Source organism: Sebastes fasciatus, chromosome 12 (genome assembly GCF_043250625.1).
Source record: "Sebastes fasciatus isolate fSebFas1 chromosome 12, fSebFas1.pri, whole genome shotgun sequence".
NCBI lineage: Eukaryota > Metazoa > Chordata > Actinopteri > Perciformes > Sebastidae > Sebastes > Sebastes fasciatus.
In genome coordinates this window covers 554,177-572,004 of record NC_133806.1, presented here as the reverse complement: position 1 = coordinate 572,004, position 17,828 = coordinate 554,177, and the positions used below count along the sequence as shown (strand labels likewise).

The 17,828-nt window shown below is 41.5% G+C and overlaps 2 protein-coding genes across 4 annotated transcripts in view; one reads left to right on the top strand and one right to left on the bottom strand.

The window, feature by feature from the left end:
• The window catches only part of LOC141778302 (protein lifeguard 1), a 34,285-nt gene extending 33,296 nt beyond the window's left edge, over positions 1–989 (top strand). For both annotated transcript variants that reach the window (XM_074652485.1, XM_074652484.1), the window contains one exon: positions 1–989. This exon is cut by the window's left edge and continues 810 nt beyond it. The gene's annotated coding sequence lies outside the window, so the exon portion shown is untranslated.
• The window catches only part of LOC141778300 (ankyrin repeat and IBR domain-containing protein 1-like), a 66,651-nt gene continuing 49,803 nt past the window's right edge, over positions 981–17,828 (bottom strand). For both annotated transcript variants that reach the window (XM_074652483.1, XM_074652482.1), the window contains exons 15-20: positions 16,656–16,801; positions 16,087–16,265; positions 15,173–15,224; positions 6,850–6,961; positions 6,451–6,491; positions 981–5,684 (exon numbers count right to left, since the gene is read on the bottom strand). In XM_074652483.1, coding sequence (XP_074508584.1) covers positions 4,803–5,684; positions 6,451–6,491; positions 6,850–6,961; positions 15,173–15,224; positions 16,087–16,265; positions 16,656–16,801 — 1,412 coding nt within the window. In that variant the 3' untranslated portion in view covers positions 981–4,802. The remainder of the gene's footprint in view (positions 5,685–6,450; positions 6,492–6,849; positions 6,962–15,172; positions 15,225–16,086; positions 16,266–16,655; positions 16,802–17,828) is intronic.

The window sequence follows — 17,828 nt, the reverse complement described above, 5'->3', positions numbered from 1 at the left end:
AGCAAAGCAACACCGACACCGGAGCAAAGCAACACACTGCTGTGGACGAGGACGGCAGAAAAACGTACTTTAGACACCTAAAAGAACGCCGTCTATTTAAGTGTTCTCTATATTTATAATATTTTCTGAGGTGAACTGAACTGGAAGTGAAAGGTATCTCTACTTTCTGTTTCTGTCCTCGGAGGCTGCCGGCTCTGAACAGAGGGAGTTAAGATAAGTTTGACTTTCAGTTCCCCGTCAGAAAGAAGAAGTTCACGTCCGTCTGACGGAGATAAAGCCGTGATGATATTCTAAATATAGCGAACGCTGAAACAGATATATATGTTTTTAGGTGTCTTTCTTTTAGGTGACTAAAATACATCTTTCCAGCTGGCTAGATTAGTTTTCTGTTCTATCAACAGATTGTTATCAATGATTATCTATATAGCCACTAACTAGCCTGATAGTTATCTAGCAGCAGATTGCTAACTATAAATAGCTACGGCTAGTTGCTAACTATTTGACGCCAAAAATCAAAAGCTGTTCTTCCGTCTCCGTCCACAGCGCTGTGTTGCTTTGCTCCGGTGTCGGTGCTCCCGTCTGTTTCTGGATGCTGGGCCACGCCGACCGTCATCTACTGTCCGTAATACACCTGCTAACCAAACGTAGCTCACACTAAACCCCCGAACCCCCCCCCCGTTGACTGAACGCTTAGTTTCAGTCAGTACTGTAATCCACCATACTATCACAAGTCAAAGTAGTGGAGCATCCTGTAATCTGTATATAATATAATGATATGTAATATAGATAATAACGCCACATCCGTCTGCTGGTTGTTCTGTAGTTTCATCTTAAAGTTGCTTTTGGAGACCAAACTGAGTCCATTAAAGGACAGAATCTGTGGGTGTTAGTTCTCCATAGATCCAGCTGGCTGCTCTGTGATTTCTCTCTCTGAAATATGTTTTTCCAGAATGCAGGTGAGCAATAATAAAACAGAAATGAAAACTCAACACATGGTTTATTGGCATCACACATCAAACATTGTTTTCATATAAAGAGGGAATGTATCAAGTATAGACTATGAAAGTGCAAATAGCATTTCAAGGATTAGTTGCTTTACAATAGAAAATCTCAGAGTTACAAAATGTTAAAATAAATCACCTGAACATCCGAGGTGAAATACAAAGAAGTACAAATCCATGTAGACTTGTACCCATTTCATGCACAAAGAGGGAAACCCACGTCCGTTAACCCGAGTTAGCTCCACTAACCGTATGGCACTCAGTCTCACTGCTCAGATCTAACGCGGATCTATAGATCTATAGAGTACAGTATACTGTACTCTATAGATCTAACGTGGCTCTATAGAGTACAGTATACTGTACTCTGTAGATCTAACGTGGCTCTATAGAGTACACTATACTGTATAGAGTACAGAGTATAGAGATCTACAGAGTACAGTGTACTGTACTCTGTAGATCTCACGTGGATCTATAGAGTACAGTATACTGTACTCTATAGATCTAACGTGGCTCTATAGAGTACACTATACTGTACTCTGTAGATCTAACGTGGCTCTATAGAGTACAGTATACTGTACTCTGTAGATCTAACGTGGCTCTATAGAGTACACTATACTGTACTCTATAGATCTAACGTGGCTCTATAGAGTACAGTACACTATACTGTACTCTGTAGATCTAACGTGGCTCTATAGAGTACAGTACACTATACTGTACTCTGTAGATCTAACGTGGCTCTATAGAGTACACTATACTGTACTCTGTAGATCTAACGTGGCTCTATAGAGTACACTATACTGTACTCTGTAGATCTAACGTGGCTCTATAGAGTACACTATACTGTATAGAGTACAGAGTATAGAGATCTACAGAGTACAGTGTACTGTACTCTGTAGATCTAACGTGGCTCTATAGAGTACACTATACTGTACTCTGTAGATCTAACGTGGCTCTATAGAGTACACTATACTGTACTCTGTAGATCTAACGTGGCTCTATAGAGTACACTATACTGTATAGAGTACAGAGTATAGAGATCTACAGAGTACAGTGTACTGTACTCTGTAGATCTCACGTGGATCTACAGAGTACAGTATAGTGTACTCTATAGAGTACAGAGTATAGAGATCTAACATGGATCTACAGTTTACTGTACGTCTGCTGGGGAACTAAAGGTGATTTACTTCAGTCAGACGTTAGTCTGTACAACAACATGATTAGGTCTTAAAACACTGATCAATGTGTCGTATCGGTTATTCACAATCCATCTCCTTTAATGGATTCAACTGATTTACAATAAATACCTTCTTTATATTGCAACTTTCCTCCGTTTAGTGTCTTCAGGTCAGATAGGTGATCCACATACAGTCACATACAGTAGGTCACCTCCTCCCTCAGTCAGTACAGTGATTCTAGTTTCTGCACAAACAACAGGAATAGAAAGTCTAACATTAAAGGGACTGTTTGTATCTTCTAACACGTATAAATCATTGCTGGTCGGTGTCTCATGGTCTCTCGTGTGTCTCCGCTGTTCAGACTCAGACTCCAACACAAACTACAGTGAAGCACCAAAACCTCTTGGTTGTATCTAGTGAAGCTGTTAAACAGTGTTGGCCGCGGTCGGAGGACGCGGAGGAGACAGTAGCTTTGGTCTCCAGGACCGGAGTCTCTGCTCCTCTGCTCCTCTGCCTGCCTTCAGAATATCTAGTGAATGTTCAGTGGACGTTTGTGCAGAAATAACTGCTGCAGCTCCTCCAGACCAACAGAGGTTTCCCGTGTCTTGTGAAGTGACGGGGCTCCGCAGAGAGAAACGTTATCGTCTCCGACCAAAACTCCGGCGTCTCCCCCGTTCCCTCCGGCCGCGGTCGGGAGGCTGAGGCAGGAAAAGCCAACACTAGGATCAGCATTGATTCATGGAGAGACCTTGGTCTGGTCAGCTAACATTACTGCCAAGCAGCTGAGATATAGAGTGATATTGTGCTTTTAGCTGACGTGTGTCTCCTCACTGTGTTGAGCGATGCTCCTTCATGTCTATGTAGAGCGAGCACAAGCACCAGCAACAGGACGCTGACTTTAGTTGACTTAACGGACACAGGTGAAGCTGTTAACAACACATTCTGATTCTTACAAACAGTCCCTTTAACCTAACCAGACCAGACCAGACCAGACCAGTGTTAACAGAATTCTACGACAACCGACAGAAAAAGCTTCATGCTACAAATATTTTGATGAGAAAATAAAAAAAGAAATCCAGATGTTTGCACGCGGTACGCTGAATGTGAGAGAAAGAAGTTTAAGGTAACAGGTGTTGGTTTAGTTTACACTGTAAATCAATACGGTGTAATTAGCACTCAGATCAATGTGTGGAGAAAGAATGAATAACGGTGATTGACATAAAGGCACTGTGTATCGCTCGCTGCGTAGACGACCCCCCCCCCCCGTGTGTCTGAGCTGTAATACACATTCGTGAATTCTCCGTGCGTTACCCTGCAGCCTGGGACAGATGTGGAGCTCTGAGAAGGCTTCGCTCGTGTTACACTAAACGGGAGCCAGAGATTAATTACGGTGACTCGGTGTGATTAATGAATTCACCAAAGTCTGAATGAGATGGCCTGATTATCTCTCTGCAGTATAGAAACAAGACAATTCGCTGTCTACGCTGTCGCTGAAACCAGCTACAGTAGAACTCAGAGTCTAGTGAGCTGAGATACGCGGAGCCGTCGGGGCCCGTCAGCGCTCGCCGGTTCTGAAGATCAGAAGACGTTTCTCACTGAGAGAGAGCGCGGTACGTTGACGGCGCGGTACACTGACGGCGCGGTACGTTGACGGCGCGGTACGTTGACGGCGCGGTACGTTGACGGCGCGGTACGTTGACAGCGCGGTACACTGACGGCGCGGTACGTTGACGGCGCGGTACACTGACGGCGCGGTACGTTGACGCCGCTGTACGTTGAAGGCGCGGTACGTTGACGGCGCGGTACGTTGACGGCGCGGTACACTGACGGCGCGGTACGTTGACGGCGCTGTACGTTGACGGCGCGGTACGTTGACGGCGCGGTACGTTGACGGCGCGGTACACTGACGGCGCGGTACGTTGACAGCGCGGTGCGTTGACAGCGCGGTGCGTTTGGTACATTTGAGGCTCTGAGTTGAATAAAGAAGTCAAATCCATTTTGAAATGCAGGCCACCGACTTCTCATTGGAATAATGAATGTAAATAGTTTGGTGTGAATGTTTCACATCATAAAGTACACAACCATTCTGATTTACACACTGCAGCCTTCAGAGAGTGAACATATCACATCTCAAATACTAATATGGCTCCAGACGTTCACATTGAAGTTCAGCTGAGATCTGTGAGATTGTAATAAGCAGGCACGATTTGCTCTGAAGGATCCACTTGGTGACTGCAAACTGTGCTTTTTGCTCGTCAGTGTTTGGCACCTCTAAAGTAGGCAGGTGAGGACAGGCCTGGACCCCCCCAAAAAGATATTAGTCTGCTCATATGTACAGTTAGAAGACCTGATTGAGACGTACAGTAGGCTTTACTCCAGTGGAAAATAACAAAGACCTGCACGACGCTAACGCCTCTACATCTCCTCTAACAGAGACTTATAATATCAGAATCAGATCATATCAGACGTGACATCTCCTTCAGTTAGTGCTTCCTGTTCAGGAGGGGGGGCTGACTATACAGTAATCACAATCTGCTGCACTAACCTACGAGTCTAAATACTTCTCCCCCCCCGGTATGAACGGACACATTCTTCATTCTGTCTACATTCACCCGACCGGCTCGGTTCACACCAGGTGGACCTGGTCCTCCCACTCAGAGGAGCTGCTGCTGGGCAGCTGGTCGGACACAGAGTCGCATCGCGGGGTGTCCACGCGGACCTTCTTGCCCCCCCGTTCGGCGTGGTCTCCGCCCGTGTCGAGGGCGGCGACGTCCAGCCCCACTAGATCTAACTGGGTCGGCCTCTGAGCGACGGCGCACTCCTTCTCCTCCACGTCGCTCGGCCTCTGAGAGCAGAAACCCTCGTCTGACGCCACTCCCTGAGCTTTCCTGTCTTCGGGTTTCTCGTCATCCTGCGGGCCCCCTCCTCCGCCTGCGTGGAGCGGGCCGAGGTTGGAGTCGGTGTCGGAGGAGGTCGACGGGACCAGGGTGATGCCTTGAGGATTCATGTCGTGGAACCACGCCATGATGTTGCCCAGTAGGTTGGCGTTTGCTACTAATGCGGAGGACGAGGACGGGTCGTGGCTGCCGCACGTGGTGGAGTCTAAGGTGTCGCTGGAAGAGGTGAAGAGGCCCGTCGATGAGTTGTTGCCACCCGAAGCCACTGGTATCGGCACGGACACCCCATAGGCCCGGCGGTGACCGTCAAAGTGCTGAACGGAGGCGGAGGCGGCGGAGTACTGGCTGCTGATGTTGATGTTGCCGAGTCTGGCCAAGTTATCTCCCAGCTCCAGCAGCTCCGAGCTGCTCAGAGAAGCTCTGGGAAGGACGTCCACGCCCAGAGCGCTCTGTTCCAGCCTCGAAGGCAGGGAGGTGCCGATAGCGCCGAGAGAGGCTTCGTTGGCGAGGACGTCGTGGTTGGACGCCATCTCTGCCATGGCCGAGTCCTGGAGGGACAGCTGGATGGCCAGTAGGATGTTGGGATCGTCGTCATCCAGAGAACCTAGACCCTGCAGGAACATCAAGGACACGGCGTCAGTGATGCAGGACAAACCTCTTACAGAGACCAGCAGCTCAAGTCCAACCGGCACCACCGTCTGACTCCACCAACTGACACCACCTTACCGGCACCACCGACCGGCACCACCGTCTGACTCCACCAACTGACACCACCTTACCGGCACCACCGACCGGCACCACCGACTGACTCCACCAACTGACACCACCTTACCGGCACCACCGACCGGCACCACCGACCGGCACCACCAACTGACACCACCTTACCGGCACCACCGACCGGCACCACCAACTGACTCCACCAACTGACACCACCTTACCGGCACCACCGACCGGCACCACCGACCGGCACCACCAACTGACACCACCTTACCGGCACCACCGACCGGCACCACCGACTGACTCCACCAACTGACACCACCTTACCGGCACCACCAACTGACTCCACCAACTGACACCACCTTACCGGCACCACCGACCGGCACCACCGACTGACTCCACCAACTGACTCCACCAACTGACACCACCTTACCGGCACCACCTTACCGGCACTACCGACTGACAACACCTTACCTTAAGATTGCCTTTATAATAAAACAAAACCCCAAAGTGTTGAAGCTAAATAGTTGCGTCAGCATTATGAAACCTCAGTGAGTAGAAGAGAGAAAGCCTTCAGAGATCAGTAGAGAACATTAATGACGTCTCTCTCTCGTCAGTCTGAGAAGTTTCTAAGGCTGAAAGCCTTGAGCTGAAACTCACCATCAGATGATGTCTCCGTCCGCCTCCGACATCCTGCGCGTCTTTGTAGAAAAAGAAATGGACAAAACAGCCACAGTCATTAAAGAGAGTCTTTACAGCAGCACCTGATGCTCATTAGCACTTTAAGGAAAATCACCTTCATTTTAGTGAACACTGCAGAAGCATAAAGCCAGTCAGACAGTCAGACAGACAGACAGTCAGACAGTCAGACTGACTGACTGTCTGTCTGTCTGTCTGTCTGACTGACTGACTGTCTGTCTGTCTGACTGACTGTCTGACTGTCTGTCTGTCTGACTGTCTGACTGTCTGTCTGTCTGTCTGTCTGTCTGACTGACTGACGAAGTTACACAAGTCCAACACTAAGAGAGAAGACAGAGTCCTGATTGTCCACTGAAGTACCTAACATGCTGTCTCCGGAGTCATCGGGGTCGGGGGTGTTGCTACGGAGACTGGACATGTCGCCTCTCCTCCGCTGCCTGTGTCTCCGTCTGTACTGGAACTCTGCGTACTCCTGAAACCGACAGAAGAAATAACACATTTAAACATTGTACGTTCCTTTCTATTGTTTCACTTCAACATCCTGCAGGTGATCCAGTCATAATGTCCTCAACTCTCATCATCAACACATCGCTTTCTGAGCAGAGAAAGCTGCCACGTAGAGCTCTCGCTCTGAAAGGGAGTTGGTTATTCAGCATGAGGATTGAGGTTCAGGCCTGATTCCAACCCTCCCCCCCTCCACCCTCTCCCTACACACTTCCACTCCGTTCACGTGGAGGGTCCGCCGTATTAAGAGCCGTCCCAAACCAATCAGCAGGGAGTGTAAGTGGGTTATAAAACCCTCCAACAGCGAGTCTACATCGGTGCCGACTCAACCAGCCGCCCTTACTGACGACTACAACGCCGTTTAGTGTTCCTCAAGGAACACACTCCGATGTCAGCTCCAGTACAAACATTTACTGTAAACTGCTCATACTAAGATAGACATTTAATTTATAGAGTAAATAGATTGTATTTAGGATCAAATATACCCTCCTCTAGTTTAAAAAACAGTAGACATGTTCATTAGATGGTAAAGTGTTGTTATATTTATACATATATACAGCATATATTTATTATTTTATCAGCAGCCGTAACCCCATCATTTATTATATCTTCAATACTGACTTAACAGTACAATAATTCAGCTGTGCTATAATCTGGTTTACTGTGACATTAACATTAGCATTTATTTATACAGAACATTTAAACTCATATTCTTATTTTACACTCTTCTTGCATTTTTATGAATGCATGCATTTATATTATTTGCATAGATCTTATTTTTCAGCATTATTATTTGCACTGTTGTTATATATACTGTATTTCTTATTTATATTTTCTTATGATTTCTCTATTTTTATATATTTATATTTAATATATATATATATATACATATATATATATATATATAAAGCAGTCTCTCACACACACAGTCTGTTGTCTGCATTCGAGGCGGTGAGACGGAGCTCATCTTTTACTATTATGACAAACAACCAAATGTGTAATCTGATATTTCTGGCACGTTATCACTCAGGGGAGTTTAAATGATGGAGAATCAATTAACACACACTGAGTTTCACACAGCGTGTCCAAAGGAAATTACAAAATAAAACAGGCACTAGTGTAATAGGTGTGTGAGTGCATGCAATAATGAGTGCAATAATTTACATATTATTGTAAATCAATCAACACAGATCAATGACAGATATTGATCCAGAAACCCTCACAGGTACTGCATTTAGCATAAAACAATATGCTCAAATCATAACATGTCAAACTGCAGCCCAACAGGCAACAACAGCTGTCAGTGTGTCAGTGTGCTGACTTGACTATGACTTGCCCCAAACTGCATGTGATGATCATAAAGTGGGCATGTCTGTAAAGGGGAGACTCGTGGGTACCCATAGAACCCATTTACATTCACTGATCTGGAGGTCAGAGGTCAAGGGACCCTTTTGAACATGGACATGACAGTTTATCCTCTCCAACATTTAGTGTTAGTTTGGAGCGTTATTTAACCTTCTTCACTTTTTTGACATTTTGTCACTTTTTTTTGACATTTTTAAACATTTTTGGGGCTTTTTTCTGACATTTTCCAGAATTTGATCTGATATTTTTTGGACATTTTTCTGACTTTTTCGGTTATTTTTCAGGCTTTTTTCTAAAATGTTCTGGCTTTTTTTCTGACATTTTGTCTGACCTTTTTTTCTGACATTTTTTTAGATCTTTTTTTTCAGACTTTTTTTCAGACATTTTTTGTCCGACATTTTTCAGATCTTTTTTTCCCGACATTTTTTCTAATTTTTTTTTTCTGAATTTTTTTTTAGATCTCTTTGTTATGACATTTTTTCAGACATTTTTTTCAGACATTTTTCAGATCTTTTTTTTCCGGACATTTTGATGATCTTTTGTTTCTGACATTTTTTCAGACTTTTTTTTTGGATATTTTTCAGACCTTTTTTTTCAGATCTTTTTTTTCTAATTTTTTTTTTCTGATCTTTTTTTGTTCGACATTTTTCAGATCTTTTTTTTCGGACATTTTTTCAGACATTTTTTTAGATCTTTTTTTTGGACATTTTTTCAGGCATTGTTTTTCAGACATTTTTCAGACCTTTTTTTTCGGACATTTTTTCAGACATTTTTTTCAGATCTTTTATTTCAGACTTTTTGTTTGGGACATTTTTTCAGACATTTTTCAGATCTTTTTTTGTCCGACTTTTTTGTCCGACTTTTTTTGTCCGACATTTTTCAGATCTTTTTTTGTCCGATATTTTTCAGATCTTTTTTCTCAGACTTTTTTTCAGACATTTTTCAGATCTTTTTTTTGGGACATTTTTTCAGATCTTTTATTTCAGACATTTTTTGTTTTGGATATTTTTTCAGACTTTTTTTTGGGACATTTTTTCAGTCTTTTTTTTCAGACTTTTTTAAGATCTTTTTTTTTCAGACATTTTTCAGATCTTTTTTTTCGGAAATTTTTTTAGATCTCTTTCTTATGACATTTTTTCAAACATTTTTTTCAGATCTTTTTTCTGGACATCTTTATGATCTTTTGTTTTGGACATTTTTTCAGACTTTTTTTTCGGATATTTTTCAGACATTTTTTTTCAGACTTTTTTCAGATCTTTTTTTCAGACTTTTAGTTTTGGACATTTTTTCAGACTTTTTTTTCAGACTTTTTTTGTCCGACATTTTTCAGATCTTTTTTTTCAGATCTTTATTTTTCTGACATTTTTTTAGATCTTTTTTTTCATACATTTTTCAGATCTTTTTTTTCCGGACATTTTGATGATCTTTTGTTTCGGACATTTTTTCAGACTTTTTTTTGGACATTTTTTTAGATCTTTTTTTCAGGCATTGTTTTTCAGACATTTTTCAGATCTTTTTTTTCGGACATATTTTCAGACTTTTTTTTCAGATCTTTTATTTCAGACTTTTTGTTTGGGACATTTTTTCAGACATTTTTCAGATTTTGTTTTCAGACATTTTTTCAGACTTTTTTTGTCCGACATATTTCAGATCTTTTTTTGTCCGACATTTTTCAGATCTTTTTTTTCAGATATTTTTCAGTTAATTTTTTTCGGACTTTTTGTTTTGGAAATTTTTTCAGACTTTTTTTTCAAATATTTTTCAGATAATTTTTTTCTGACATTTTTTTAGATCTCTCTTTTCGGACATTTTTAGGATATGTTTTTTTCGGACATTTTTTCAGATCTTTTTCAGATCTTATTTTTCAGACTTTTTGTTTTGGACATTTTTTCAGATCTTTTTTTTCCAGACTTTTTGTTTTGGATATTTTTTCAGACTTTTTTTTGGGACATTTTATCAGACATTCTTTTCAGACATTTTTTCAGACTTTTTATTCAGACTTTTTTTCAGACTTTCTTTTCGGACAATTTTTCAGACATTTTTTTAGGCCAGTTTTCAGATCTTTCTTTTTCAGATCTTTTTCTTCACTTTTTTCAGATCTTTCTTTTCAGAATGAAATTTTTTTTTGACATTTTTTCAGACTTTTTTGGGGACATTTTTTCAGACTTATTTTTCAGATATTTTTTTTCAGACTTTTTTTGTCCGACATTTTTCAGATATTTTTTTTCAGATATTTTTTTCAGACTCTTTTCAGACTTTTTTTCAGACTTTTTGTTTTGGACATTTTTTCAGACTTTTTATTCAGACTTTTTTTGTCCGACATTTTTCAGATCTCTTCTTTCAGACTTTTTTTTCAGACATTTTTTCAGACTTTTTATTCAGACTTTTTTTGTCCGACATTTTTCAGATCTCTTCTTTCAGACTTTTTTTTCAGACATTTTTTCTGACTTTTTATTCAGATCTTTTTTTGTCCGACATTTTTCAGATCTCTTCTTTCAGACTTTTCGGACATTTTTTCAGACTTTTTTTTTTCGACATTTTTTCAGACTTTTTTTCAGATCTTTTTTTTCGGACATTTTTTCTGATCTCTTTTTCGGAATTATTTTTCAGATCTTTTTTTTCAGACATTTTTTCAGATCTTTTTTTTCAGACTTTTTTTTCAGATCTTTTTCAGATCTTTTTTCCGGACATTTTTTTAGATCTCTTTTTTCGGAAATTTTTCAGATATTTGTTTTCGGAAATTTTTTCAGACATTTTTTTCGGACATTTTTCAGATCTTTTTTTCAGACTTTTTGTTCAGACTTTTTGTTTTGGACATTTTTTCACACATTTTTCAGATCTTTTCTTTTTGACTATTTTTTCGGACATTTTTTCAGATCTTTTTATTCGGACATTTTTCAGATCTTTTTATTCGGACATTTTTCAGATATTTTTTCAGACATTTTAATGGAAATTTTTCTGATCCTTTTTTCGGAAATTTTTCAGATCCTTTTTTTTAACTATTTTTTCGGACATTTTTTCAGATCTTTTTTTTCGGACATTTTTTTAGATCTCTTTTTTCAGACATTTTTTTCATACTTTTTTTCAGATCTTTTTTGTAAATTTTTTTAGATCTCTTTTTTCGGACATTTTTCAGATCTTTTTTTTTTACTTTATTTTCGGACATTTTTTTCAGACATTTTTCCGATCTTTTTTTTCAGACTTTTTTCAGACTTTTTTTGTCCGACATTTTTCAGATCTTTTTTTTCAGACTTTCTTTGTCCGACATTTTTCAGATTTATTTTTTTGGACATTTTCAGAATTTTGTTGATATTTTTGGAAAATTTTTCAGAATTTTTTCAGAATTTTTGTGTGTGTTAATTTTCAGACATTTTTCTGACTTTTTTTTGGACAAAAGCCCTCACACATTTACATATCTGGAGGTCAGAGGTCAAGGGACCCCTTTGAAAATGGCCATGACAGTTTTTCCTCGCCTAAATGTAGCTTAAATTTGGAGCCTAAATGTCCTGTTGGTACTGATGGATTCTTTAGGGGTTCTACTTTCAAATGATGCCGGTATCTTCACTCTAGCTTTGTAAAAGAGCCGCTACGACCTACAAATCAATGACTGCATTAAAGAAATGAATGGCGTTAAAACTAATTTAGAATTTGCTTTATTATCACGTTAACTTTGACAGCACTAATATCAGAGAAGTAGGAATTATAGTTTCGAGGTTCTGCTCTGCAATTTCTCACCAAATGTAAATTCCAATGTTACTGCCGACCAGGAGTTCATCATCGAGCAACAACTAGCTGCTGTGTCTGTTCTCTGGTTGTAGACCAACATGAAAAGGTTACTAACTTTACACATCTGCATATCAATACCTCAGGAAATAATCAGACGCCTTCTCTAGTCACTCAACTCAGACATCTGCAAAAGTCACCGAGTCACATTCACATAATCAAAAGCCCGTCACCCAAACACTCTTTCATGTTTCCAGCGCTCTAAAAATAGCTCTCTGTGAAGTGATCTGCAGGCATTGTAAGAACCCTGGAGCGGACCATCTGTAGCTGTGCCTGAGAGGCAGAGTCATCAGGCTTTGATTATTACCATGGTGTTCCCATTAACTGCTGCAGCTGAGAGACAGAGGCTCTTAATTAGGAGACAAACAGAAGAGAGAGTGGCTTGGTGTTCAGCATCTGGTGGCAATCTTCACCGTGAACTTCCTCATAGAGACACGCGACCCAGAATCTGTTCCTGTGGACGGTAAACTTAAAGGTGCTATTGATAACATGCAGCCACTAGATGGCTCACTCTACTTCCCTTCATCCATTTCATTCACTTCACAACAAGAGGGGTTCGTTGCACAAACAAGGGATGCTAATATTGAAAAATCTTCTTATCTATCTATCTTCTTAATCTAACGCACGCGCGAGTCAGAGGGTGCAAGCAAAACCGCGTCGGCTGAGGTGGGATCCGGTCCAGCGGGGTCGGGCACACCACCGTAAAGTGGTATCGGTGCCGTTGTATCGAGTACGAGTACATGAGCACAGTATCGGACCCGATACCCAATACTGGTATCGGTGCATCCCTATTTAAAATGATTAATTCACAATCAGAATTCTTTCTTTTAGGAAACGCCATACTTTAATTCGGCACCTTTCTAAAAGCTCTGTGGAGGTTTTATTTATTTTAAAATTATTCGTCTACATAAAAATGTGATCAATGAGACCTTTCAGTTGGTTTCAGTTGTCTTCTAAGCTTCATCTGTCTGATCAATAATCAATCACTAATGGGAGAGCACAGTGTAAACACATAGATGCATATGAAGGTATGACAGAGACCATTGATTTCCTACGTGGGACAGCAGAGGGGAGTGTTGACTAGTGACCACAGAGAGATAACTAACCTGTTTTAACCTGAGAGTCATGAGGCTTAATGTGTTCTAATCTACAGCCGGGCCTGGATCAGGTTACCTGGATTTCACACAACATAATCACACATGTTATGAGACGAATGCTAAATCAAATGGGTTGTTTTTCATACATTCTTGGCATCCGTGTGAGTCTTGTCTTTTGCTGCTTTTATTCTGGAGGTAGTAAATATAGCAACACACTGGCTGCAGGTCAGAGTGAAGGGATATGAGTCCAGCAGTGATGGTTTACTGAGTGAACCTGTGTAAACCAAGCGTTACCTACATGTGTGCCTCTCTGCACGCTGCAGAGCAGGCGGAGGAGAAGGAGTTTCAACATTCATTCATCAAACCGGCAGACGAGGCTGATGTTGTCATTAGTTTTCCTGTCGATGGGGAAGTGTCCCCGTTACGCTGTTAAAAGGTGTGCACAGTAACCTGAGAGGCTGTAGATTTGCATATCTGTGTTGTGTTTTAAGGAGCCTCAGGAGAGCTGCTGAGCCCAGTGAATGTGTTCCAGATGAAACAACAACAGCAGCTTAGAGGAGTCACTGCAGCGTGTTGTCTCGTGCACCACCACCGAGCGCACGCATCAGGCAGGTCAATAATCAAACCATTATGTGGTCGACAGTTTTATGACTGTTAAAGTTAACTACAAATGCCTGTTACTAATGCTCAATGATGGGGAGCAACCTGTTTAGGTGTTTGCCAGAGTGCTGCGCTCTTAATCATTTCAACCGGTGCACAGGGGAACACTGAACCATCTGGCTGATCCAACACGCTGATCTCTGGGTCAACGTGCTCCGTCACTGCTGTTACAGCCAAAGTCAAACCAGCCATATTAAAGACATTTACATATACTTACTGACTTTATAAAACAGGTATAATGTACCGCTGCATCATTTTATTACATCAGAATCACCATCTCAGTTCCTGCAGTTAATTAAACCTGATGAGGTGAGATGTTAACGGAGAAGGGCCTGAATCACTGCATCAAGATATCGGCTGATGAAGACTCAGACATGAGGTGACGGCTGCTGAGAGCTACATGTATGATGGACGTGCATCTTCTCTACGGAGAAACAAACTGATCTGATGTTGATTTTACAGCATACTGCTGATGCTCCACTTAAACTGTAGATTTATCAAATCATAAGTCAAAACTCAGGCCGTTTTGTGTCACTTTAAAGAGACTCTGTGGAAGAATCAGAAATGTCTTGTTAACAGCGACACCTGGCCGTTAAGTCAACTAAAGTCAGCGTCCTGTTGCTTGTTTTATGCTGAATGCAGTACCTGTGAGGGTTACTGGATCAATATCTGTTATTGATTTGTGTTGTTCATTGATTTACAATAATAAATATATACATGCATTTACATAAAGCAGCATATCTGTCCACTCCCATGTTGATAAGAGGATTAAATACTGGACTAATCTCCTTTAAGGTTAATTTAGAACAGATAAAACATGTGTGATTCATTTGTGATTAATCACAATTCAATATTTTAATCGACTGACCGCCCTAGATCTTAATATTTAGTAATTGTTATTATTTTAACGGCTCGTCAGATCGTCAGATATGTTATCAGAAATTTAAGATCCCAAATATAAAAATATGCATTTGAGTCAAAATCCGTTACCTGTCGGGCTGTAAGACAGTATATATACAGTGTATATATATATATATATATACAGTTATTATATATATATATACATATACTGCATATATATATAGACAGTATATATATATCTACAGTCTATATATAGACTGTAGATATATACAGTTATTATATATATATATGCAGTATATGTATATATATATATATACCGTGTCAGAAGACACGTGCACGTTTAGTTCAACCAGCAGAGGTTTAATGAACTAACAAGCCTTCAGAGTAAAACTGATGAAGACGTGTTGCGTTACCTCCGGTGATGCGAAGCCTAAATACTCCCAGTCCCACGTCCCGCCAGCAAAACTGCAAGTGAGGAAGAGACAGAGAACATTTATCAGAATAAGATTGAGATTAATTGCGGATATTTTATAGCTAATTAAGTCACTTGATTATTTGAAACTTCAGTTTGTGATCAAATGTTATTGGTTTTAAAGATATGCATTGGAAGTTATTAAGAAAAATCATTGCATGATTTAAAATAAATAAATAAATACAATAATAATAAAATGATTACTAATAATGAGCCGACCAGCACTCACATGTTCTGGTCCTGCCCGAACCTCAGTACATCTTTAACACGCTTAAGGTATTATATAATGCTGCTGTTACCCCCCGGTCCTCTCTGTGTCTGTGTTCAGAGTCCTTCAGCCCGATATCTCTACAGACATGCAGCATGTTCTTTCACCGCCTCGTTGGCAAGGACTCATTCTGTTTAAATGGAAACATGTTCTCCCTCTGACTCCCACCAGGAGGGTGAACGATACGTCACCGTCCGTTGGTTTGGAGAAACTTAGATCTTCCCTTAACTTAAGGGTTCCCTCTAAGGGAAACGTCTTCTAAACCATAATGAATCTCTGACCTCCTGCCTCTCTACGACGACTGAGCCTCCTCATTCCTTTGGTTGGATTGGTGTTAGATTTGTTTTTACTATTTTATTTTATTTATTTGTTTGTGTATGTGAATATTGTATGTGTGTGTGGGGGGGGGGGGGGGGGGAATAGAAGACTACTTATTTGCTCTGTAATTTATATGCCTTGCAATGTTCTTCCAATTAAGTAAAATTTTAATAAATTAAATAAATAACTAATGATAAGAAACCCCCTCCTGCATTGTTTGTCACTGTAACATGTCGACACCTGCATTGAGCTGCAGGTGTGTGTTCTACCTGCGCCTGGGGGCCTCCGGAGAGTCGTTGGGGGCCACTCCCCGGGCTACGGAGGCCAGGAACTCCTGCCTCTTCTGCTGCACCAGGCACGCCGCTCGGATGATCTTGTGGCGCGGCGTCCGTAGATAAGGCCGGTTGACCTTCTGTGCCAGGTCCTCAGTCACCATCTCCAAGTCCGTCTGCAGACAGACAGAGAGAGAGAGAGAGAGAGAGAGAGAGAGAGAGAGCAGGCTGGGAGATGGCTTTAGGAAACTCAGGAAGTGAGAGATCTTAGTGGATGAAGGTCAAAATAATAATCTGTTCCCAAACTGGAATGTTCCAGGACAAAGTGACTTCAGAAGCAGCCGTACAAGTGAAGTACTTTCAGGACTACCGTGGATGAATCTTTGTGCCTTGCTTCAGTATTTAAAAAGGCCACAATATAAAGTATAAATATAAATTATATAACAGTAGATCTTTAACTAAAAGCTGAGATGTGCCAGTTGAACTGGGGCAGACAGTAGAAAGCTTTAGTCCCACGTCTCTAATGGCTCGTATGAAAGTGAACAGTGAATAAGTAGGACTGAAACCTGCATGAGTTCGTAGATCTCTTTCTTTGTGCTTTTGGGCTCCAGAAAGAACCCGTAAGGATAAGAGCACTTCAGGATGCGGCGAGTCTTCAGTAGTTCTAGGACCGCGTCTTCAATGAACGTCGTATCAGGTGGACCTCCTTCCCCTGGGAAAAACAACCAGACATGAAATCAGAACGGAGTATCTGCTTTACCTTTCTACCATGCATCCCTCATTCCAGCTGAAATCACCTCCACATCCAGGCATATCAGATCAGATCAGATCAGGTCAGGTCAGGTCAGGTCAGGTCAGGTCAGGTCAGGTCAGGTCAGGTCAGGTCAGGTCAGGTCAGGTCACCCTGGATGTGCTACGTTAGCAGCTCTAGCATTACCGGAGGCTTCGTGCTCGCCGCCGCCGCCACACGTAGTCTGTGTATCTTTAGTGAGTTTCCATCAGACCGTGTGTGTGTGTGTGTGTGTGTGTGTGTGAGTGTGAGGTTGTTGGTGGCGTTCTAGTTGTGATCGTAGGTGTAGCAGTGTGTGTAGTTTATTTGTCGGTGAATAAATGCTACTAAACTACAACTCCTCCGCTCCGCTCAAGAGAGCCGGAGAGACCGGAGCCGACTTCCTGTTTCCTGCAACTCCGGCTCTGCCTCTTAAGGTGGACTGTTAAGGTGGACCAGCTTTTCTCCTTAAAGAGCTGAGCCGCTCAGCTTTTGAGTTCATTACTAACATTTCTTTTAACCGTTTTAACCGATAGTGTTAATGGGTTAAAATGCTTAATGTGGGTTAACGGTTAAAGGGTTAATCATTAACACCCCCCCTACTGCTAATGTACTGTGCAGGATGAGTTGTATAAACTGAGCCAGACTCATAAACACTGAGTTATGGTCATTTCCATTCCTCTGGCAGTCAGACTGGTGTAAACAACAAAACAACACCACTGCAATCAGAATGTAGTGAAACTCCGACGCAGCGTTGTGGATCAGAACACAACTTGGCTAAATGCTAAACAGGCTGTAATTGCTGGCACCGCTGGGGGTTTAAAGGAGTCTAGACAAAGCTTCTTATTCACAAAGCACAGCTTTCTTGTAACTCAGATGTGCCTGCTGAATAATAACGCTACCCACTGTTGTTAATACATTATTAAAACACCTTTGTGTTTCCCTCCTGCCTACTTCCAAAAGCTCCATA